General features: G+C 43.6%; 1 protein-coding gene across 1 annotated transcript; it reads left to right on the top strand.

Moving 5' to 3' along the window:
- The first annotated feature begins 1,965 nt into the window (after positions 1 to 1,965).
- LOC132249383 (gamma-aminobutyric acid receptor subunit gamma-3-like) lies at positions 1,966 to 23,922 on the top strand. Its single transcript, XM_059724400.1, has 3 exons — positions 1,966 to 2,043; positions 16,372 to 16,592; positions 23,500 to 23,922. The coding sequence occupies exons 1-3, from the start codon at positions 1,966 to 1,968 to the stop codon at positions 23,627 to 23,629; spliced, it is 429 nt and encodes a 142-aa protein (XP_059580383.1). The 3' UTR covers positions 23,630 to 23,922.
- The last annotated feature ends 935 nt before the right edge of the window (positions 23,923 to 24,857 follow it).

The following is a 24,857-nucleotide window of genomic DNA, read 5'->3' as shown; positions in this document are numbered from 1 at the left end:
ATCCCCCTCCCCCCCCCCACACACACAATTTGTATTTGTTTCAATACCTTGTTATGGTTTTATATTTGTATCAATGTAACCAGTGCGGGCGAGTAATTACCAAACTCATTTTTTATTCTTTATAGTGTACCTTGGAAAGTGTAGCTCACAGCAGCTTTTCCGTTACATCATGTAACATGAGATTAGCAACTCCTGAAGCTTAAACTGAGATAGAGGATACATTGTCTAAACATCACAATCTATAAGTAGCAGCCTAGGTCAAACTTTCCCCTCTCATGACTGTAAAATGCATGGGTGACTCTTAAATGTGTTGTAAAAAAATTAAATCTCACTGGTTTTAAATAACATAATGATGTTTAATTGAAGATTGTGCTGTGGATAATTCCTAAATGTATTTGTGGACTTCCTGAAATGGATCTAAAGAAAATGGGTCTTAAGAAAAGAGTTTTCCATTGCAACCCTAGAGTATGAGAACATAACCACTGTTTACTGGGTCAGACCATGTCCAGCATGCCTAGTATCCTGGGGCACGCAGTGGCAGAGAGTGGATAATAAAAGGGAGAGTGAACAGGGTATAACCATGTTTTTTTCCACTGTTTCTCCCTCACTTGTAGCCTCCAGCATCTAAGGTCTAGGAAGTTCTCATTCAAAGGCTGTACCCCTAACTCCCATAATGAATAGCTGCTGATGAACCTTTCCTCCAAGAATCTGTCCAGTCATAGAAAGCAAAATGCAGCGATTTGCTTGCCCATGCCCAGCAACCAGTCATGGGTGACCTGGCTGCTTGGTTGCTCTTGGCAATCTCTGGCACCTGGGGAACCCACAGGGCCTAGTGGGAAGCTTGCAGAAGCACCCTCAACCTGGTGACCTCAGCCAGTGCAGGCAGCCTATGTGCCTTTCCCCTTGAAAGGGCAAATGTATGTTCTATTCACTACCGATCTAACTTATGTTGCTTACAGAAAATTACATAACTTAAATTGATTCCACCTCAGGCTTTTTGAATGTCAGTTCTTAGCCTAGGATGATAGGCTGACTGAAGCTTAGAGGAACCAGTTTGGCCAAGAATCAGGAAATCTCAGGGAATTCATTTTTCCTGAAAGGAAACAAAGAAAGCAGACTTTTGGGGCAGCACTTTAAAAAAAACTGTGTACACACAGATGGGAGAGGAATAAAGGGACACTTTTTTGGAGGAAAGGAAACTTTTTGAACACAGCCCCAGCCAAGATCAGAAGGATATGGTGGTGTTAAGACAAGAAGCCTGACATGGAATTCTAAAGTGATATGGACCCAAATCTCAAAGAATGCTCAAATGACGAGGAAACTGAGACAAGGACTTGCACACAACTATTTTTTTTTTTATTTTGCCAAGTCTTGGATGGACAGCTTGTGCTGTCGAAGAAGCTGCAACTTTTAGAAACCATTTTACAAATCTGAAATAAAACCTCTGTCTGTTTGCATCACATAGTGTATGTCCCTGAAGAGGCAAACAGTCAAGGTAGACCAGAGGCTGGCATCCAGTGGGCTGCCTCTGAAGCCATTGGACCTGGTCTGTGGAAGTGGGGTTTTGATGACATTTAGCAGTGGGGGCTGCACCCATGGGAGCTCTCCCCATGCTACTGTGGGGAGAAGCAGTAACGGTGTACACTTTTCCCATGCTACTTGCAGAGAAAAGTTCTGGCTGTGGGCAGGTCCTACCACTTGCCCTCCTGCCCACCTCTGACTCAAGATGAGTCATCCTGGCTTGCAGCCATAAAAGTTGCCTACTACTGAGGTATACTGTCAATTAGAATGTCCCCAGTGCTGGAACTGTAGAAAGATTATGTTTAGGATACTGATGAGAGCTGATACTAATGTCATGGCTTAGAAGCTTGGAACATGGGGTATGAGGTGTTAGAAGTTTGGAATATGGGGTACTAGATGAAGGAGTTTTACCTTAAGAGTGTGTCTATACACCCAAGGTCATACATGGTACCAGGATTTAGCTCATACTACATAGCTAAGAAAAGTACAAGTCCAGTGCTTGGATACAACTACAGAAGCATGGTAAGTTAAACAGGTCTGAGAAAAATAAAACAGTACAAGAAAGAAATTTTGCTTGTGTAGTTAAACAACCTAATCATGTATAATCAAGGGTACTTACAAATAAGTCAGTTAGGCATTTGCACAGACAGTTGCCCAAATTTTGCAAGCATGCATGTAGTTATGTGCTCAACTTGATCAAAAATCAAGAAGGCAGGAGTAAGTAGATAAAATGTGGGCACTTCTACATGAGACATTTATTGTGGGGTAGACTAGTTAGGTCTTCAGTAAATATGGCATGTCTACATGTGCACCCCTATTAGACTGGATTAAACTAAAAAAATTCTGCAGCACAATAGGTCAACAGTGCATATGTAGATACTGCTGTGTCTGGCTGGGGCATAAGGGTAGCTAGCCCCACACTGGAGCACCCTCGTGCCCCAGCCAGTCCCTCTGCAGCACATTGAGCCAGGTGGGAGCAGCCCTCGGCTGGGAGGCTGACCTCTTGGGGTCCCTGCCAGCTGGGGCTGCTCCCCACTAGCTTGGCATGCTGCCATCTTGGACCCATGTTCAAATGGTGCACCCAGGAGCAATGAACCCCAGAGCAATAAGCTATGGAGTTTATTGCTTCACATAATTGCATATGTAGATTGACCCTGTATCTATTTCAAACAACAGCTGAAATGTTAATATGTATACACCTTACAAGAAATGTTATGATTGCCATCTCTGAATTTGCTTTCATATTCACCACCACCACAATATTTCTTATAGGTTTCACTTGCAAGTCATATAACACTTAAACTATTCTGTTGAACTGTACTAAATCTTTGCTTCTGTTGGTGTGAAATGCATTGCATTTTTGTTGAGTAATTGATCATTATTTTTTTAACTTGAAAGTGACTATTGAAAGATTGAAGAGGCAGAATGGTTAAGATACTAGATTTGGGCTTGGGAGATCCAGTCTTTGCTTTTCCACAATTCTTGTATGATCTTGGGTAAAATCAGTTAGTCTTTTAAAGTCCCACCTATATAACTGGGATTATGGCAGTTCCCTACTTCACAGGGGCGTTGTGAGGGTAAATGTGTTAAAAATTGTGAGGGACTTAGCATCTGCAATGAAGGGGGTCATGTAAGCACTTCAAAAAGACAGCAGCTACAATGAGTACCGAATAGTCACCCTAATTCAGGACAATAAGACCTGTTAAAACAGAAAACTTTTCCAATCTACCTACAACCAGCATAGTCTACACCAAAGTTAGCCTCATATGAAAAAAGCATCTAACATCCTAACGTTTCAATTCTTCACCCTCCAGCACCTATTCTCTCATTCATTACCATGCATCCCTTTTCTCTGAAGCTATACTGTATTTGTGGTGAGGTGGTGAGTGACATTAGCAATCAAACTATTACTACAGTCTTCACTTCTTAAGCCTATCAGCAGCAGAGAGGAGAATTCAAAACTTCTTCCCATTTTTTGGTGTGAAGGAACTCTCTTACTCAGGAGTGCAAGCTCTTTTCATATTTTCTAATTCATTAGTCATGAGCAGTCCACTGCATATAATTTCTGAATACATTTATTTTTGTGAACAGTTAATAAGAATTCTTTGAATAAGTTAAGACCTCAAAATGTGTGCTTGGAAAGCTGATGTGTCTCTTGCTGGAATCGGTGACTAGTATCAATGACTTTATATAATCTATTTTATAATTTCTTCACTCATTAAATATTCTTCACAGAACACGTATTCTTAGGAGACCTTGGTACTGCATTTTATTACTTATAGTACAAGCTTTAACTTATGTTCACAAATTTATAGTTCTGTATTCCCTCATTCCTCCTATTTAGTGGATATTAATGTCATATATATTTGCACAAAAGTGAAACCTTGTCTGTGTGCATATTTGCAAATGTCTCAGAAAAGGAGAAAATTAGCAGCTCTAGGCATCTTAAGACTTGGAAGTTATGTATATTTGAAGTCTACTTTCCATATATATAGGAATGATTCCTTAGGCTAGAGCCTTAGGTAGAAATGAAGAAGTAATTACTTCCCTGTGTATCAGCAAAAAGGCAGATACTTTCCTTGTCTTACTGTTAGCTCCTGCCAAGACTTTCATTCTATATAAAATATTATGGTTCAAAATGGATGTGGACTAGACATTAGAAGAACCCAGGATTGTGACATTGTGATCCAGATCCAGTCTTTCTTTCATATGTTGGACCTGGTCTACACTAAAAAAGTTATGTCAATATCATTTATATACCATATATCCAAATCTAAATTGATGAAAGCTGGAAGAGCTCACCCTTCCATTGTCTAAGGAAAGCCATCTCTTTGAATAAGCTGAGACTTCAGCAAACATATAGCAATTGGCACAATGCCAGTATACCACTGTGTCACTTCTGTTGGTGCCAACAGTCTTCCAAAAAACAATCCCATGATGGTCCTCTCCCTATAAAAGTGAACAAAATATTGAACCATGTTACCAGCAGCCTAGCAGTCCCAGTAACCAGAAACCTGCCTCGCTCTATCATCCCCCTCACTCAGTGACTGTTGATAATTTTCCATTGTTTAGGAAATTCCTCTTCCCCTACTAGCTCTCCTTTGTGAGCAAACAGGTATGGCTCCTCTCAGAGAGAGATCCTGCCTTGACAAGACAAAAACCCTATCTCTTCTCTGCTTGTGAGGTGAAGAACATGCATTAGCTCCACTACAGGGCAACCATAGGAACATGAATTTCTAAATGGAGACTGAACAGGAAATTCAAGCCAATCTATATGAAAGGAATTAGACGTGATGTTGGAAAAGTGAAGTATTTACAGCCTAACATAAAGGCAGAAAACAGAATAACTGGAACCACTCCTGGATCCTTTCTGTTAGGAGCTTAACTTTGGTTTTTGCTGTGGGCCTGTTCTGTGACCTGCAAGAAGCAACACAGGTAGTACACAGAAAAGGTTATGGAGGAGAAGGGTATGTAGGTAATTCCTGAAGTCTCTTAAAAAAGCCAGAAATTCTTAGAAATGCAACAGGAATGCAGCTGACTCCAAGAGAGCCAAGATGAGCCTAGTGAGGAAGGAAGGGATGGTGCCTGAATGGATGCAATGCTTCCTGATTCGCAGCAGCTAAGGTCCTCTCCCCTTTAAAAATGGTGCCCTCTTGCAGCCAGAGAACCAAGGAGTAAGTGTTTAAAACATTTGATTTATTTTACAAACATCTGTAACTGGGTTGTTTATCTCATTGCCTTTTGCAGGAAGAGAAGCTGCATTATTAGTTTACAGGTACCTTTATTCTCAACAACACAAGGTCCAATCTCCAGCTAAACAAACTATAATACCTTATCCTCCACAGACTTTAGGAGGAGAGCCACTGTGCACTCTAGCTTCTCCTCATAGCAGGCTGTTCCCTCACACTTTGCTCCCCTTTTTCCCCATTTTCTCCTTTAGGAGCTTTATAAAGCTCTTAGTGGGACACCCCCTCATTAGCAGACTGCCCCGCAGTCGAATGTTTGTAACAAGGCTGGCTGCCCTTTCTTAAGGGGACTGACTACCTCGTTATAACATCTAATATTAGTAATGAAGATCCAGTTAATAGAATTTTAGCTCCCATAGTATAATGGGAGTGCATTTTATTGCAATGAAATGAGAAAAGTACCAACCCAGGCATCAGATCATAACCAAATAGATTACTGAAGACAGTAAAAGCTGGGAAGTTCTTAGAACACCTGACACCCTGGACACAACAAGCAGGGGTCCACACAGCCCTCCAGCACTGGCAAACCCTCCACTTCAGCCCCCTACCCCAATCCAAGTCTTCCTCTCCCTCTAGAGGAATCCTGGGGAAACTGTAGGCCCTGACCCTTGGAAGGCATGATGGGCTGGGTACTCTACATCCCCAGGTGGCTTTTGGGCAGTGTCGCAGGGCACCCCGGTGCTCCTGCTCCTAGAGAGGAGAGACTGCCAGGGAGAGAGAGAGCGAGCCCTGGCTGGACAGAACGAGCCCAGCTGAGGGTTGCCAGGGTAACGAGCACAGCTGCGGGTTGCCGGAGCAACTAAGGGGAGCCAGCTGCCTGTAGGGGGCAGGGCCTGGCCCTTATAAAGCCCAGGGCTGAGGCCAGGCTGGCAGTTCTCTGCCAGCAGCCTGGGAGGCAGGAGCTCTGGGAGTGAGGATGTGGAAAGGAGCTTAGTAGCAAGTACCATTGCCATATGGAGCAATGTTGTTATAGCCATAGGGCTTCGGGTTTGAGTTACAGCCAGGAGGTTTGTGTTGTGTTTAGTTAATGTTTGTATTACAACCAGAGGTTTGGGTGAGGCTGTAGGGGTTGGAGGAGGCCTCACTGGGGACTCACAAGGGAGTGTGAGGCCCCGGCGCCAGGGAGGGCGTGCTAGGCCCCGAGAGTTACAGGGCAGAGTTGTGAGGTCAGTTAACCTCAGAGAGGAGCAGCTGAGCCTCATAGGGACCCCAGAGGGGTGGGGCCCCAGCGCCAGTGAGGGCACAGCTTGTGCGCCAGTGAAGGCACAACTGGTGGTGAGGAGCACAACCAGTGGGGTTGCGGGCGCAAAACCAGGGGGTTGCGGGTGGGGTACGTAGACCCCAGCCCCAGAGAGAGGGGCGATTTTTATCAGGGAGCCCAGTGTAGGCGCGGCGAGCCCCAAAGAGGGGGAGCGCCATATTAGGAAGCCCAGGACGGGCGCAGCAGATGCCAGCAAGGGCGTCACTTGCAGGGTGCATAGACCCCAGCCCCAGGAAGGGGTGATTACTGAGGAGCCCTAGAGCGGGGCCATACTGAGGAGCCCGAGAGGGTCCATATTGAGGAGCCCGGTAACAGGCTAGCACCGTGGAGAACCCAGAGAAGGGCAAGGTGCTGCAGTTGCCCCTGAGAGGACGGGGAGTAGCAGTGCGGTGAGCCCATATCAGAAAGGGTGGTAGTGCGGTGGGCCTTAAAGACCGGTGGATCGAGAGGACGTCCCAGAGGACGTCCCAGAGGACTAGCCTAGTATAGAGAAGGCCCAAGAGTGGGCTAGGTTATAGAAGAAGGGCCCGGGAATCGGGCGTGCAGACACACCAACATCTATTACATCTGCGAGGCTTGGGGCATGGTATTAGGGGTGGTAGGAGCCACACGCAGCCCATAAGGCTAGGGTGCCTGGGGAGCACCCATTACACCAGGAGACCACAGGAGTCTGGAAGGACCGCGGGGACAGAGGTCCCAAGTACCCGTGCCCAGGGAGTCATAAGCAGCCTCCCAACTATATATACAAACATCAAAGACGTGGCGGGCGAGAACAAGAGGGTGCCTTGGGCCGGCCTTGACACGGAGCGAGGGACCTTGAGGAGATCACGGCCCTCCTGAAGGACCCTGCCGTGACAGGCAGCAATGCAATCCCTAAAAGGGGAGGGTTCTACTTGGAAACCTAAGCATTGTATGTGTGGACACTTATGTCAGGCGACAACTGTGAACTGGTTCCCAATCAGAAACATTCTTGAAATGGCTCAAGTGTTATGTCTGTCCACACCCTCAGAGTTCTCCACTCTATAAAAGATTGTTGGGGCCACATAGTGGGAAGATCCTAGAAGGATCAGTGGTGAGAGGACTGACAGAATGCAGCTGTCTTTCTAGCCCATAGATAATTCAATGGTGGCTGATACTAATACCAGGTATATGCACTGCCAGCTAATTTACCCATTTCACTCAGAGCCCATGGAAAACCAGATGAACTATAGTTATGTGTATACATGCCTTTGAGTAATAAAAGTGCCATCAGGGACTTGTGACTTGTGCTTGGTGTGGGAATGGTTTTAAACAGTACAAAGTGTACTCTTCTTTTCTCAAAGTGCACGTTGGATCCAATTTTCTTCTTCTATTTTTTATTATTTGCATGCAATAAAAATATTTGTTAGGATTCAAACTGACTTTACTGGAAAATGGTAAATACCAAACCACCACCCACACTTCCTTCCCAAAGGATTTATGACAGTTCCTTATAAATCATTTACATTCAATATTCAAGCCTCACACACAATAAATGTGAAGAAAAGAGGTACCCTTTAAGACCTTCTGCTGAAGTAATCTTTTAAGGACTCCCTCAGCCTTATAGCTTTTCAATCGGCTATTGTACGTGGCCTTGTATCTAGCTGTTCAAAATCACCACACAGTCTGCCCATTTTCCCTTGCAACCCTGCTGGCAAGGTTTCCCTACTGTGCAATGCACAGCCTGCCATAGTAACAGTAGGAGTTTTTACCTCGCTGAGATCTAGCCTAATTATGAGGCATTGCCAGCACCCCTTCAATCAATCAAAAGCATATTCAGCAGACATTTTGCACTTGCTCAGGCAGAATTTGACTCCCACCTTACTTCTATCTAGACATACAGTTTATAGATTCCTAGATTCATAGATGCTAGGGTCAGAAGGGACCTCAGCAGATCATCGAGTCCGACCCCCTGCCTAGGCAGGAAAGAGTGCTGGGGTCAGATGACCCCAGCCAGACACCTATCCAGCCTTCTCTTAAAGACCCCCAACGTAGGGGAGAGCACCACCTCCCTTGGGAGCCCATTCCAGATTTTGGCCACCCTTACCATGAAGAAGTTCTTCCTGATATCTAACCTAAATCTGCTCTCTGTCAGTTTGTGACCATTGCTCCTTGTTATCCCAAGAGTTGCCCTGGTGAACAGAGTATCTCTGATCCCTTGCTGTGTCCCCCTAATGAATTTGTAGGTGGTCACAAGATCACCTCTTCTCTGGGTAAAGCATCAGGATAGGCCAGAAATCTAACATTACTACTGGCATTTCAACACAACACATATGATTATGCTGGCTGGAGAGGAATCTCTCCTTGCCTTTTGAATTAGATGGCCCTTGAGTGTCCTCTGTGATTCCAGTTTTGGGAAATTGCCAGAAATATGGAGGAAGAAGGATAGACTGGGATATACAGTGCATCTGACACCCCACCTCCATTCGGGCAGAAGCAGGGCTGGATAGCATCTTGGAGACTAGCTGCTTCAGAGACACAAAAGCTTTCATAGGCAGACACTATGGACTCACAGGAAGCAGGGGTTCTAAATAGAAGGAAACTGAAAAACAAAGGACAGGGCGGAGGCACTTCTGAGAGAAGCAGCCGGGGGGAACCTATTTATTCAAATTCCTTTCGCCTACCCCACACACTACCAGTCACAACCTGGTGCAGAAGGCTATCATCATCACCTTGCAGGCTTGAATGATGATAATATGCCCCCACTGTAGATTTTCCAGCCTTGAATTTTTTGTTCACTAACATCCAGCACAAAGGTATAACTTAAAATGTTGATATTCTGAATAGTGCAGAGGGTGTACAGGAAAGGGAGGGAGGGAGGGAAGAATATACTTATGCAGGGGTTCATACAAAGACTGCTGTGGCAGGTATGCAGGCTGCTCTCATCTTAGCACAAGCTCCCCAGACACAGGTTGCTGTGGCAGTAGCTGCAGGGGGCTCTCTGGGGGCTGCCGTTCTGACACCCCCTCTGAATATTCTCCTGACACTGATGCCGAGCTATCCCAACCCTCTTGTCCCTCTGGTTATGCTACTACTGTAGTAGTCTGGGTTTGCAAGCCTCTCGATAGTGGTTGCCATGTGCTAAAGGATAACTTTTGAAGGCTGTTTCCTTTTGGTGTCTCTGGGCTAGAAGCTTCGGCAGGCTCTGCATTCAACTCTGGGATGTGGCCTGCCTTGTCTGCAAGTTCTGTATGTTGTCCCATAACCACACTGCGCAGCCATGTCTATCCTCTGTGCTCATTTCACTGGCCAGACATGCTGCCGCTCCAAAGTGTTCTGCTTGTTAGCAAATGCCTGCAAACACATGAGATTTTTACTTGCTTTCTGCAACACCCATTCGGGCTTCATCTACGCAAGGCACTTTACCGCAGAGTTGACTAATTATCTCTGCCATAAAGCATCACTGTATTGTGCACCCCTATTAGGCCAGAGTAAACTAATTAACTCCACTATAGGATAGTACTGCCCAATACAAGTACTATCCCACAACAGAGTTAGTTACTCGGCTACAATGTACATTTAGATGGTGACTGGAGCTGGCTGCGGCACAAGATTGCTACAGTGCAGGGATCTGCCTGCTGGCTAGCCCCACACTGTAGCACCCTTGTGCACCAGCCAGACCCTCCTCAGCACATAGAACCAGGGGGGAGCAGCTCTGTACTGGCAGGCTGACCCCCTGGGTCCTTTACCACCTGGGGCTGTGCTGTCCTGGCTCAATGTGTTGCAGTCCCATGTGCACATGTAAATGCTGTGCCTGGGAGTATTAAACTCCCATGTGCACTGTGCTGTGCTGATGTTTATTGTGTCACATTAATATTGCATGTATTTGTGCCCCCTGTCTCCTCAAAAAGTCCTGTTAGCTCTGTGAGCAGCAGAGATAACAAGCAGGAGTCACTTAGGTTTCACAAATACAGAAGAATGACAACCTAGCTGTACAGCATGGGGACTGTTATGATCTGTGCAAGACTGACATGGACAGTAGAAAGAGAAGAGAACAAGCAACTATCTTCTTTAAAAGGATTGGAAATGGAAAGTGTAACTATTACAGAATGAAAAAAAAGAGAATTCTGAAATGGAGATCCTAAGCACATACAATAGGCATTGTGCTAGCATCCCATAACGTATTGCAAGAATGTCCCATAAGGCATTGCAACAGAAGGTGGCCTGGAGAACCCTGAGATTCTTCTGTGCTGCAGCTTTGGCTAATACAACCATACACCGTGAGCATGCGGGAAGCTTGCACAACCTGCTGAGTTTGCATGCACTCTGATGGCATAGCAGTTAACTAAGTTAGTTATCAGCTTTCAAAACTTATGACAATTAGCTTTGCTAGTGAGTATGTGGGTTTGGCCTCATTCTTATTGAGGATGTAGCTTCACCTCTTCATAGGTGGAAAGTCTGAAGTTAGGGCAGGGTAGCATCCTAAAAATTACTGCTTCGGGGAAGCATAAGCTTTCATAGGGAACATCATACTACATCAGATCTCTCCAAATTAGTCTCTCAGGTGCCACACCGCCTTGCCTTCTGCCTTCTGCCCTCTTCCTAGGTAGGCAGGACAGTTTTTATTATTGCTTTATTGGCTCAGGTATCTGTTGATTTTTTTTAAACTCCATTTAATAGCCAGGCTAAACTTAACTCTCACCTACCCAACAAATTAAGCAAGGAAAGAAAGTATCACACAATCAGTACAAAGGATAGCTAGAATGCTAGCATTCACTTAAAAAGGTATTAATTGATGAAACAGAAAAGGGCAAGATTCAGATATCAAATACAAAGCATCTGTTCCTAGGCATTTTTTTTCCATTGAATAACACATTCCCCAAACATTAAGTTCACAAATTTGGGACAATTTTCACAAATAGTATAAACTAACAATAATACGGTAGAATTTTTCAGATCTCAAAATATTTTGCATTAGTTATTATAAATCTATTTAACATTTTTTCTTTGAAACAACATTTTTTCAATTAAAAATTTGATTTTTTTTTTTTTTTTTAAAGAGGGCAAATAAGACCCAAGTGAAAAGAAATATTTCATTTTGGGTTGATTTTTTTTTTTTTTTTGATTTGCTGAAATATTTTTGCCTCAAACAATTTTTTTCCCAATTTTTAAAATTTGCCTACTGAACCAAAAATCCATTTTTTGCTTTGCTTTACCTCTTATTCAACAGTAAACTGCATCCTTAATTGTTAAATGTGAAACATGCATACAAGACTATAAAAGACTTTAGAATAATTGCTGTTTATTCAGGTGCAATACTAGTTCATAAATCACACCAAGCTGCGTGAAGGACAGAGGATCACATTCTAATCCAGCGGGGGACAACCATTTCAGCAGACAATACCATAAGTTAGCTCTGCAGCCTTCGCAAGCACCACTTTGACCTTCTTTCCCTTCTCCTGACCAACCTGCTCCCTGACCTTTCTGTCACTGTACTGCCTGTCCCCTCCCCAATCTGCCATGCACCAGACATAGACACTCTCCACTCTTCACTGCTGAAGGCACTGGCTGACATCATTGCAGATCCACTGGCAGGAATATTTGAACACTCGTGACGCACGGACCAAGTCCCGGAGGACTGGAAAAGGGCCAATGTGGTCCCCATTTTCAAGAAGGGGAGGAAGGAGGACCCGGGGAACTATAGACCAGTCAGCCTCACCACCATCCTTGGCAAAGTCTTTGAAAAAATTATCAAGGCTCACATTTGTGAGAGCCCGGCAGGACAAATAATGCTGAGGGGAAACCAGCACGGGTTCATGGCAGGCAGATCGTGCCTGACCAATCTAGTCTCTTTTTATGACCAGGTTACGAAACGCCTGGACACAGGAGGAGGGGTGGATGTCGTATACTTAGACTTCAGGAAGGCCTTCGATACGGTATCCCACCCCATACTGGTGAACAAGTTAAAAGGCTGTGACTTGGATGACTACACAGTCTGGTGGGTGGCAAATTGGCTAGAGGGTCGCACCCAGAGAGTCATGGTGGATGGGTCGGTTTTGACCTGGAAGGGTGTGGGCAGTGGGGTCCCGCAGGGCTCGGTCCTTGGACTGATACTCTTTAATGTCTTCATCAGCAACTTGGACGAGGGAGTGAAATGTATTCTGTCCAAGTTTGCAGATGATACAAAGCTATGGGGAGAAGTGGACACACCGGAGGGCAGGGAACAGCTGCAAGCAGACCTGGACAGGTTGGACAAGTGGGCAGAAAACAACAGAATGCAGTTCAACAAGGAGAAATGCAAAGTGCTGCACCTAGGGAGGAAAAATGTCCAGCACACCTACAGCCTAGGGAATGACCTGCTGGGTGGCACGGAAGTGGAAAGGGATCTTGGAGTCCTAGTGGACTCCAAGATGAACATGAGCCGGCAGTGTGATGAAGCCATCAGAAAAGCCAATGGCACTTTATCGTGCATCAGCAGATGCATGATGAATAGGTCCAAGGAGGTGATACTTCCCCTCTATCGGGCACTGGTCAGACCGCAGTTGGAGTGCTGCGTGCAATTCTGGGCGCCACACTTCAAGAGGGATGCGGATAACCTGGAGAGAGTCCAGAGAAGGGCCACTCATATGGTTAAGGGCCTGCAGACCAAGCCCTACGAGGAGAGACTAGAGAAACTGGACCTTTTCAGCCTCCGCAAGAGAAGGTTGAGAGGCGACCTTGTGGCTGCCTATAAGTTCATCATGGGGGCACAGAAGGAAATTGGTGAGTATTTATTCACTAAGGTGCCCCCAGGGGTTACAAGAAATAATGTCCACAAGCTAGCAGAGAGCAGATTTAGACTGGACATTAGGAAGAACTTCTTCACAGTTCGAGTGGCCAAGGTCTGGAATGGGCTCCCAAGGGAGGTGGTGCTCTTCCCTACCCTGGGGGTCTTCAAGAGGAGGTTAGATAGGCATCTAGCTGGGGTCATCTAGACCCAGCACTCTTTCCTGCCTATGCAGGGGGTCGGACTCGATGATCTATTGAGGTCCCTTCTGACCCTAACATCTATGAATCTATGAATCTATGAATCCTCACTTGTGGCACACATACCACAGGTTGACCACATGTGTTCTAAACAATCTGACTGCATTTGTATACAATGCAGTTTTATGAACCCACAGGACAACATTTGGCCCAAATTTAAACACCCCAGTCAAGTAAATGTAATTATATTGATCCATTCTAGGGCTAAATTTTACCAATGGTATCTTTGGAGTGTAGTTTATGGAGGAAGTGTTAACTGCATCTCCCTATCCCTTTCTCTAGTACTGTAGAGAAAGGCATGTGTGAATTGGGGGGAGAGAAGTAAGTTGGACTATTAGTTGTATCACTGAGGGGCTGCCTTTCCCTTTGGACAAAGTCCTAAGTATATACAATTATAAGTGCTTCTAAATTTAGGAATAATTTGGCAAGCAAAATACGCATTCTTTTTAAAAAAAATAATTTCAGATATTAATGTCGTGTGAGATCCACTTGTCAGAGACGCCATAGTCATTAGCCAGCTGCAAATGTGTGGCATCATAGTCTTTCATTCCATAAATACTGGTCTCTGCTTGTGAACTAAAACAACAGTTCCTCTAGCTCAGCACTTAAAGAAAATGGATGTATAAACACACAGCATCATAGAAAACAGGGCTGGCAGGGACCTTGAGAGGTTACCCATTTCACTGTCCCGTCTCAAGGTAGTATCAATTCTGGCTAGATAATTCCTGACAGAGGTTTGTCTAACCTGCTCTTAAAAACCTTTGCATCTCCCATTCATATCCTATATGCGAACACAATTCCAAGGAAGGTTGTGGAATTTCCATCACTGAGGGTTTTAAGAGCAGGGACATGATCATGTCTAGCACTTGCCATTCTGTAGACAGTGGAGAGACAGAAGCCTCTCTTCTCAGAGGTGTTACAGTGATGGGATGTATTTTATAAAATAAGGTAAATGATCCACTCTCTGCAATAATGGCAAGGTGAGGAAGCAATTTCTTAACATTTATAACATCTAGCTAGTTTTGCTTATGCCTCCTGCCCTCATTGCTGTAGTAGCCAAGCACTTATCACGAGTTTTAAAAAATAGAAACAACAATTAGCATAAGGTGGATACTTTAATGGCCTTTCGTGTCTCAGTGTACAAAGTTTTGCAAACTCCTTGCACACCAAGACCAATATGAACCCCATCAAATTCAAATCTCTCATCCTCCCCCTGAAAAACTACTAAATCCAAATGAAAAATAAGGTAGAACAACTAAAAGGAGGATGTTCTTGCTGCTTTTAGTGATCATGTCTCCAGCCATAACATGATCTTCTGCCTGGTATGTGTATATATACTAGGAATACTTATATAGCCCATTGACTATTTGCCACACGGAGGGCGTGTCTACTCATTCATTAATGTGACGTAGTTACTGCACATTAAGTTTAGTACTGGCTCAGTAACTTGTACTACTGTGCAGTAACACCAACGCACAGGTTTTTAGTGACGCTTACTGTGTAGCTTAATACTACTGTGCAGTAGCTTATTAGCACAGTTTTTGCCCAGCACACTACTGTTCAGTTAGCGTAGACACACCCAGAGATGATAGTGCCTGAATTTGCTTCTGGACTAGTGTTATAAACAGTCGAAAAATAAGTTTTTCCGGTGTTTTAACACTGGTTCTGGATGAATAGCCTGAACTGAGCATAATTAAAGCAACAACGCAGGGAAACCAGACAACACCTAAAAATTAGTTAAAATTCTAACACAGGTTCAGGGTACAAATCCCGTTACTTAGCAGTTAGCTATATTTTTTTCTACAAGACTGCACCTAGGGAGGTTGGATGTCTAGGGAGCATAGGGAGGCTGATATACAGTTGCACAAGAAAATATGACTCCGCCACTTTCTAAATTTTGAGTACTGACTTATGCAAATCAAATACACTTCTTTTAATATAGTGTTGTGGAGAGTTTAGGGGATATGTAATAATATACATGCAATAATGTGTGTGTGTGTGTGTGTGTGTGTGCGTGTGCACTTGTGTGCATAGATGTATTTATTGTCTGCATCATTAACCCTATTAAAACTATTTAGTAATAGAAACATGGTTATAGAAATAGAACGAAGGGAACGATAAGATTGCTGCATCTGGACTACAATATTAGCATATTAATGGAATCTTTAGAGAGCTCTGGGCACTTGACATCCAAAAACATGAGGTATCTATAAACTAAAATAAATGTGCATCTCTAATCCTGGTATAAAATCTTTCTTCTGTAGGCTATGCATGCAAGGGAATGTTTAAGCAACTGTTCAGAAACAGAAAAATATTGTTAATTTGGATAGATGAGAAAATAGATTGTTACAAGTAAGAGAATTTGCTATCTCAGCTGACTTATTTCACTGCTAAATGTCTACATTTATTTAGTACTACCTGAATCTAAAATACCTGTTTCATTATCCAGGAGCTCCTTAAAGTCTCTGCTGTTAGGCTAAACCAAAAAAGCCATAACAGATACATAATGAGGTTGTCACTTTCCAGAGGCAGTAACTTCCTAAAAAGAAGAATGGTCAGAATGGTGTGGTGATGTACAATTTGCTAAGGCATAGAGCCAGTGCAGGAGATAATTGTTTAGGGTTTTTTAAATTAATTTTAAGAAAGAAAATTGTAAATTGGGAAGCAGAGTTGGATGGGGAAGGGACAGGACCTGTAAATAATCATCTCCTCCAGCTGGTATAAATCAATCTCCTTCCACTGATTTTAGAGCTATACCAATTTGCAATAGCCAAAAATAAGACCCATTAGTTTGATAGTTGTTATCAAAATGAGATATGTGGAACTGATTCCAATTTGTATGGCATGCTTTTATTACAGGAATACCAAATTGATATATTTTTTGCCCAGACCTGGACAGACAGCCGCCTTCGTTTCAACAGCACCATGAAAATACTGACTCTGAACAGCAATATGGTTGGCTTGATTTGGATACCAGATACAATCTTCCGAAATTCCAAGACAGCAGAAGCTCACTGGATCACAACACCCAACCAGCTCCTGAGAATATGGAATGATGGGAAAATCTTGTATACTCTAAGGTAAGAAGAGGACATGTCTGACTAAAAGTGCTTGGTGTCCCTTTCTGAACAGTGTTTTTGAAAGCTGGGCTTTTTTCTTCTGCACTTCCCAATTTAAAATCTGAAGGAAGAAGTGTCAAAATTCTGGAGGAAACTAGATGCATGCAAGCACCCATGTCTGCTCACTTATACAAAACATAATGAAAAATCGTACATCGTATGTTTTGTCAAAAAACATAATTACTTAAATATTAGAGTTTAAGTAAACAATATGGTGTTTCAAGCTATAAGTTTGTATTTTAAAATGGATCCGTTTACATCAAAGGTTGTTTTTATTCATTTGAGAAACTGGACTATTCAGATATACCATTCTACCATAAACAAGGTTCTCTACAAGCAGTCTGCTTGTGAAATACACCTTCCATGTTACGCCTTCTGCACTAATTGTATTCAGCTTCCTCAGTGCATTGTCACACTCATGATACTTGGTTACCAGTAGGAATACCACTACTGAAAACTGCTACTTAGTTTTTATAGTATTCTCCTATTTTGAAGTTTGATGCAAACCTCGAAAGAATCTTGCTTATTTCAGTGGGTCCTGATAAATAAGAGAAGATAATTTATAACCTTGGTTGTAGACACATAGCATATTTAAATGTGTGTAATTTACCTTTCCATCAGTCTAAATGTGGAAAAGACACACAATGTACAGTTTTATAGTAGTATAAGTCACTCCAATTCAAAGGAAAGTTATTTCTCAAAGTTAAGAGTAACTATACTGGTGTTTTGTGTTCACCAGCTACGCCAGTGTTGTACGTTCACAATTCCAGTTCATTTGGGTTATCTATTTGCACAGTGAGAATGGATTACTACTTGTGCCTTGCCACCTAGTGGTGATATGGTGCAATAGCACCTACTACACATAGCTGTATGTCTGCTCTGTACAATAACGTAACTTCAATGAATGTCTAAACTGAGAGAAATTACACTGGTGTACATGTGCTGTGTGTCAGTGTGTGGATGTGAATGATCCCACTTCTATTGTAGTAGAGTGCAGATATTTCTGAACAAATTGGCTGATAGATTTTTCTGTCAACTGGTCATTATATCAACAAGAAGCAAAGCTACCTTGGATGAAGTTTGGGTTAATAGCAAGGATCTCATAAAATAACGGGCTGTGGGAAATAATATAACAAAGGTCTTCACTTTCAAAAGGACTAACTTGGAAAAAAACCAAAATATCTCTTAGGTAAAGTGAATGACTGGACTGATCATTTTAGAGGAAAAATGGATAGGCAAGGACTGCAAAACTTGGGGATGAACAAGAACCTTAAACAGGCTGTTATGAATAAATGAAGGATGTGAAAGCAATGGGAATTGCCAAAGACTTAGCTGAGCTTAATCCGATGAAGAATATTAAAATTAACAGGAAAAAAAAAACCCCTTCTATGGTCATATAAATAACAAGAGAATCAGAAAGGAAGAATTAGGGACAATGTATGTTGCCGATAGAGTAGATATCCAGGACCAACCAGGCACAGCCCAAGTATCCAATAAATACTTTGCCTCAGTCTTCATTCAGGATGAAGAAGTAACTGAGAAAACTGGTGGTGTACTGGCAGTGTGGGTATGAATATACAATTTACCAGCTCTGAGGTGGAAGCAAAATTTATACTGGTCTCTACTGCAGAATCTGAGGGACTAGATAATCTCCATTCTAGTACACTGAAGGGATTAGCACATGAAATAAATACTGACTTCTCTATTACAGATTTTCATGGAATCTGTTAACTTGGGGGCAGTACCCTGTGCCTAAAAACATTGAAAATAAAATGCTCATTATCAAAAAAAAAAAAAAAAGGGTGGGGTGGGGGGGAGAAAGAGTGATCCAGACAATTACAGGCGTGTTAATTTTACTTCAGTAACATTTGTTCAGTATCTTAGAACAAATACTGAAAGAAAGAATAGTTAAAGATATGAAGGAAATAGGAAACGGGATAAAACACAAGATGGGTTTATCAGAAGATGATCATGTCAAACTAATGTCCTTTTTATGAGAAGAAAACAGGCGTCTTGGATAAGGGTAATGCAGTATCTTAATTTACCTAGGCCAAAGCAAAGGTTTTGATACTGTGTCTCATGCAAAAGTATTGGCCAAACTTGAGAGGATGAGAATTAGTACTACAAGCATGAGGTGGTGGACAAGGAGTTGGCTCAGAAAGAGATTACAGCTGGTTATGCTGAAGGAGGAGTCATCTCAATGGAGAAAGTTTACCAGTGGTATCTCCTTAGAGATTAATCTAAGAACACCATTCACATACATACTGTTTAACATTTTTATCAGTAACCTTGGTACTAGAACTGGAAGTGTCCTCATGACATTTGCAAATGATACTAAGATGAGCTATTGTCAATACAGAAGAGGACTGGATTACTGTACAGGACAATTTTGATAATCTTGTGGAATGGAGCATTAGAAGCGACATTAAGTTTAAAGCAAGAAGTACAATGTCATTTACCTAAGAAACAAAAAATGGAATTCAGTTAAAATCTGGGGACACAGACCAGAAATATCTGAGAAACAGAGGGACCTTGGTGCATTGTTTGCTTGTAGGATGAACATAAGCTGCACAGCTGTAAAAAAGACTAACACAATCTTGCTGTGCATTCGATGGGGTACATGCAAGAGAGAAGAAGTACTAGTGTCTTCATACACAGCATTAGTAAGACTGCATTTAGAAGACTATGTGTAGTTTTGCTCACCAGCATTCAGAAGAGATTAACTTCAACTGGAACAAGTTCAAAGGGCCACTCTTATGGTTGAGGGAGTGGAGACCTTTTCTTATAAAACATAATTAAAGGAGCTTGACTTGTTTAGTTTAGTAAAACATATTGAGAAGGCATATAAAAGGGACCTGTTTACAACTACATTTCTAGGGTGAATGCTATGGAAGAAGATATTTTAAGGTTGGAAAGCAGCCTTGGTACAAGATCAAATGGCTATGGACACATTTTGATAGGAAATTAGGAAAAAATTCTAACTATCACAACAAAGTTTTGGAATGTTCTTCCAAGAAAGGTGGTGAGGACAAGGACACTGAGTCACTTTAAGATTGAAATGGACATATTTATGGAAAGGATGATAGACCAGGAGTCCTTGATCAATAATTGTTGTGTGAGATGTAGGGTTAGGTGTTCAGATCTTTACAATGGGGGAACAAGTTAGCTGTTCTCATGTGGAAAGTATCTGGTAATTCCATGTCTCAGAGCTTTTGCTGGTCACCAAATTGGACCAGAAAGGATTCTCCCCACTCGGTATTATACATGCTTCTGGGGATTTTTTTGATTTTTGGTTTCCTTTCCTCAGAAGCCTTGGGAAACTGGCTTCAGCTAAGGCTGGGGGTTTTGATAAAGTGCATTGATGCTCCTACCATAACTTAGACAACTCAGAGATCCCTGTCTATAAGGTGTTACTTTTCCACTCAGGGTAATGGCAGTTGTCTAATGTGGTATCAGTAAGGATATTTTACTGTAGATTATAGTGGTGCAAGGAGTTCTGCCTTGCTTTGTAGCATAGAGCATAAGTGAACCAACCTTTTGCATTTCAGTGGTAGGGCATTGGCCCTCATCTCCTCTGCTTTTACCTAGGGCGTGTTATAAGGTCTTTCAGGTATTAGGCCTTTTAGCTGTATGTGAAGACTTGAAGCGGGGAGTTGTTTGGGTTAGTGAGTGCCTGTGAATGCAGGAAACTGAACTTGATGAGGAGAACTCTTTAAGGCCTATGTTCCTAAATAGATTACTTTTGTAATTTCTTGGACTAAACCCCTGTTGCTTTAATGGTAGTTTTAAAGGTCACTCAATTTGTAGTGTCCTCTGTGTTAAAAAAACATTTAGACTGTTGGATAAAAAAAACACTTTACAATCATTTGTGTTGGCCTAAGTTAGTGAGTCATATCTTTTAAATCTGTTTTAAATGTTTCTTCTTAAATATTGTAGGTAATCTGAATTGGTCAAAGATCTCCCCATTTTTCCACTTTCAGGTACTTTCTTCAGCCTCTCATTCCACATCTGTACTTGTATCTCCTTGGGTGTGGTATTGAGAGGTTGGGTGCTGGTGAGGAAGCTTCAGCATGACTTACAATGTTTGTGTGCTGTGTATTATATAATGGGTGTCTCACATCTTCAGTTTGTCTTGATCATTCTAGCTTCCTGGCCACTGCTTTTCTGATGTCAGACAGAGCAGTGCCAGCCAGCAGGTACACAATGTTTACGCTGGTAAACTTTAGACGTCCTGTGATGCATCAGCAGCTATCGTTCAGAATAGTGTCAAAGTGCTTAGCGTATATGGATTTCTCCCAGACAGGGCATGCATATTTGGCAGGGGAGAAGTTGAGAGCCAGAGCAGTGGTTCAGATGGTTTAGGGGTTAGTTCCCCATTTTGAGTTGATGAGCTTATATAGAATGTTGTTCCAAGTGCTAACCTTTGCTTTTGTCCTTGTGATGTGTTCTTTGTATATCGCATATAGCTAATAGTATTCAGGGAATAAGCATCATGTCCATTAGACTTTGACTCAGTACTGTAACTATGGGGGGGAGACCAGGGCAGCAGCTTTAAGTGCCAGCTTGTGCAGAGGCAGAAAAACAGCAGCTGCTGCCAAGCTGTATAGCCATATCAGTGGCATGGTAGAAGCTGGAAGCTGATGCTGCCTCCATGCATCCTGTTGCCCCATGCTTCCAGCTGCCTTCTTACACCTCTCCTTTGACTCTTCATCCCAAATGACCAGGTATCTACTTTCAGCTGTTTTGACTGGCAGTAGCCCTTTGCACAAGTCCAGAATGAGGTTTGAGCTCATGCCTTTGAAGGCATGCCAAGAAGCCTTTACTGTTCTCCCCCTGTATCGACTGCATAGGTCAGGGGTTGTCAACTGAGATACGCATACCCCTAGGGATTCCTAGAAAGGTCATAGCGGGTACATGTGGACAGGCAGGGATGGAGCATGCCCCAGGACCCCATGCAGCACATCATGGCACCTCTCCTCACCACACCTCAGCTCACTCTCCTGATTGGCTCCCTCCCTCAGCCAATAGCCAACAGCAAGGAAGCACTGCGGCCACCCCCTTCCTATAGAGCCATGAGGGTCTCAGTGGCTGGGGGGACAGGTGAGTTTCTGTGCCTGCTCCCAGAAACAGGGCTGGGGTGGGGGAGAGGGGGCGAGGGTAATGGTACCCCTCTGTGGGCCGCATAGGTGCCACCTGGTCTGATGAGGGGAGGTCACATGAAGTGGCCATTGCCACTACCCTATGCTGCTTTCCCACAGCTGGTTGCATGTATGGCTCCGTGGGCTGCTGATGGGTGGCACACGATTGGCCAGGTGTGAGGCCCATCAGCAGCCCACAGAGCCACACAGGTGACTGGCTGTAGGAAAGCAGGGTGCAGCAGCAACAGCAGCAGTGTGGGGCAGTGGGCGGCAGTGGTGGTGGCAGTGGCATGGGGCAGAGGGTGGCAGTGGCGCTGGGCGGTGGGTGGTGGCAGGGTGGCCACCATGTGCAAGCCTTTCCCCCCCTGCATCCAGCTAGGCAGCACCTGTGCATCTAGCAGAGGAGCGCCACTACCCTTGCCCAACCTGGCCCTGCTCCTGGGACCATGCACAGAAACACACTCCCCCCAACACTGCTGCCATTCAGACCCTCTGCGCTTCACTGCTGCTGCTTGCTTCAAGCGCGGCACAACAGCCATGTGCATCCTGTCGCTGGGTGGGCAGCAGCCCAGCGGTGAGCCGCCAGTGGCGGGATGCACATGGTGTCACACTGCTCTTGAAGCAGCAGCAGTGAGGTACACAGCAGCAGAGTCCAGCCTGCCCTCACATGGCACACAGCTTGGGAGGGCACATGCCCCGCCCTTGGCTCCCCTGAAGTACACACAGTGCTGGGAGCCTCCCCTCCATGCCCCTGGATGTGCCGCTAGGCTCCCATTGTCTCATGGCTTGACCTGGGCCCCATTCACGCCTGCCCCTGCTCCACTCTTTCCTGCACTGCCTCCTTCCAGCCCTTTCCCTCTCCCCTGCCTCACTCTTTCCCCCAACACATAGTTCCCTGCTGGAGGGGTGGAGGGGTGTCTGTGTCTGCATCTGTGTGTGTGTGTCTGTGTGTGTCTGTCCCCTGCCTCCCCGACAGCAGCAGGCACATGGTGTCATGCTTCTCTAGAGGCAGCAGCAGTGGAGTGCAGAGTCCAGCCTGCAGCAGCAGCTGCCTCCACCCTGTGCACAGATCTGGGGGGCATATACACAACAGGTCTCCACTGGGGTGCGCACAGTGGCAGGAGCTGCCCCACCCCCATGCCCCGTAGATGAGCCACTCCTGTGGCTCTGTCCCATGCTACACCCTGGCTTTGTGGCATCTGCTGCTGCCCCAACCCCATTCCCTCCCTTCCTCCCTCACCGTTGGGGCCTAGATCTGCGCCCCCCCCCCCCCTTAAAAACAAGAAAAAAATGTAAAGGGGTACATGAGCTGAACTTTGAGGCAAAAGGGGTACACTTGTTAAAAAAGGTTGAAAACCCCTGGCATAGGTTGTAAGTAGTTTAAAAACATTGCATAAAATAGGAATATTTTAGGACAGTTGTGACCCTACACCTACAATATAATATGAAATAAAACACATACAGTACTCTTCAAAAATAACTTGGGATACATGTGTCCTTCCCGCCCCCCCCCCCCCCAACTTCTTAGCATATTTTTTTCCAAATAGCTGTTTATAGCCTGTATTCATTAAAGGTCTGGACGAAATTATCTATAAAAACCATTATTCTATGGCCACACTTAAAATTTTCCCTGTTGTACCTTGAACTCTTATATAAGGTTACCAAACCTTTCTCCTTTAGCTTTTCACTGTGTTGATATATAGTGATGGCTACCTATTTTTTTTCCACAGGCTTACCATCAATGCAGAATGCCAGCTGCAGCTACATAATTTCCCAATGGATGAACATTCTTGCCCGTTGATATTCTCTAGTTGTAAGTACTTGTTTCTGCACAGAACACTGTATATAAAGCATGTATAAAGTCACTGGTTTGCTTTTTATTTCTGTCAGGTTGTTCAGGCTTTCCTTAACAGTTACTGAAAGCCAAATTTTGCTTTGGTGTTTGCAACTCACGAGTTTTCTCTTTAGCATTCTTGGTAGAATGCCTCATGAAGTACTACACAGTTATATTTTTATAAGCATCAGCTTTTTTGTTTGATGCCATAATTGCAATTTAACTGGGAGTAGATATTTAAAGTCCGTGTTGAGATGATCTATAAAATCATGTAACATATAACTGGGAAGATAAATTGTAGTATCATTTGGAGATGTATTTCTTGGCTCAATCATCACTGATTAGCTGAGTTTATGACAAATAGCATGGTAGTAACTTTGCCTCATAACTCAGAAATAGATGGTATTGTTACATTTAAGCTATTTTTTCTTATATTATTCAGCTGTTTAGTAGTTTCCAATTGGATATATATTTTGTCAATAAATATTTTTGTCATTGTGAGAAGTTGGCAGGAATCCTGTTGCCAATATGAACACCCTTGAGATCGGAGATGGCAAATCTCAATTAACATTGTCCTCCTGCAGAAATGTAATTACAAACATGATTCAAATGTGGTAAGTGATGTTTAAAAAGACAAGCATGGCTTAATTTACTGGATCCAGCATTTATTGTACCTGGTAGGATTCTTAATACGGCAAAGGCAAAGTTTTAGCAAGAAGTATGAAGAAAGAAGGTCAGGAAAGTTAAGCAAGCCCATGATATTATCCTAATAGGTACCTCGTGGGTGCATCTACACAAGATGCTTACTGAGCATTAGCCTAGTAATACTGCGTAGTAACATGATGGTTAAAAACCATGCTAATAGCCTACTGTTAGACCCCAACTCCATGCAGCACCCAACGACTAGGAAGATAACGATCCAATTGCTCAGAGAGCAAACACCAGCGCACGTTGCTCGCAACAGCTTTATTCAAAATGGAGACAGCTTCGGACTAGCTCCAACAAACTGGGGAGCCTCCATGAACATTAGTTCTTTCTACATTTATACACCTTGGTTCATACCCATTAACATTTACTCCACCTTTGTCCCTCCTTTGTTCCACCCATATTTCCTCCTATCTCAAGCTCTGCCTCTGTTTACTGTTTGTTTCATTAGCATGGAATTACCTATGCATTTCACTCATTTACATGCCTTTTTGCTATGAGTGCATGTCTAAGACTTTGACTTCCGCTTCTTTTGGTCACTTGGCATTT

This window comes from Alligator mississippiensis, chromosome 1 (assembly GCF_030867095.1).
Source record: "Alligator mississippiensis isolate rAllMis1 chromosome 1, rAllMis1, whole genome shotgun sequence".
Classification (NCBI taxonomy): Eukaryota; Metazoa; Chordata; order Crocodylia; family Alligatoridae; genus Alligator; species Alligator mississippiensis.
This window is presented reverse-complemented; position numbering and strand designations above follow the sequence as displayed.

Excerpts from the sequence above, each read along its gene's own strand:
- LOC132249383 (XM_059724400.1), top strand. The coding sequence starts at position 1,966 with ATGGTACCAGGATTTAGCTCATACTACATAGCTAAGAAAAGTACAAGT. Across the intron at positions 2,044-16,371 it reads GATACAACTACAGAAGCATG|GAATACCAAATTGATATATT; the intron begins GTAAGTTAAACA and ends CTTTTATTACAG. Across the intron at positions 16,593-23,499 it reads AAAATCTTGTATACTCTAAG|GCTTACCATCAATGCAGAAT; the intron begins GTAAGAAGAGGA and ends TTTTTTCCACAG.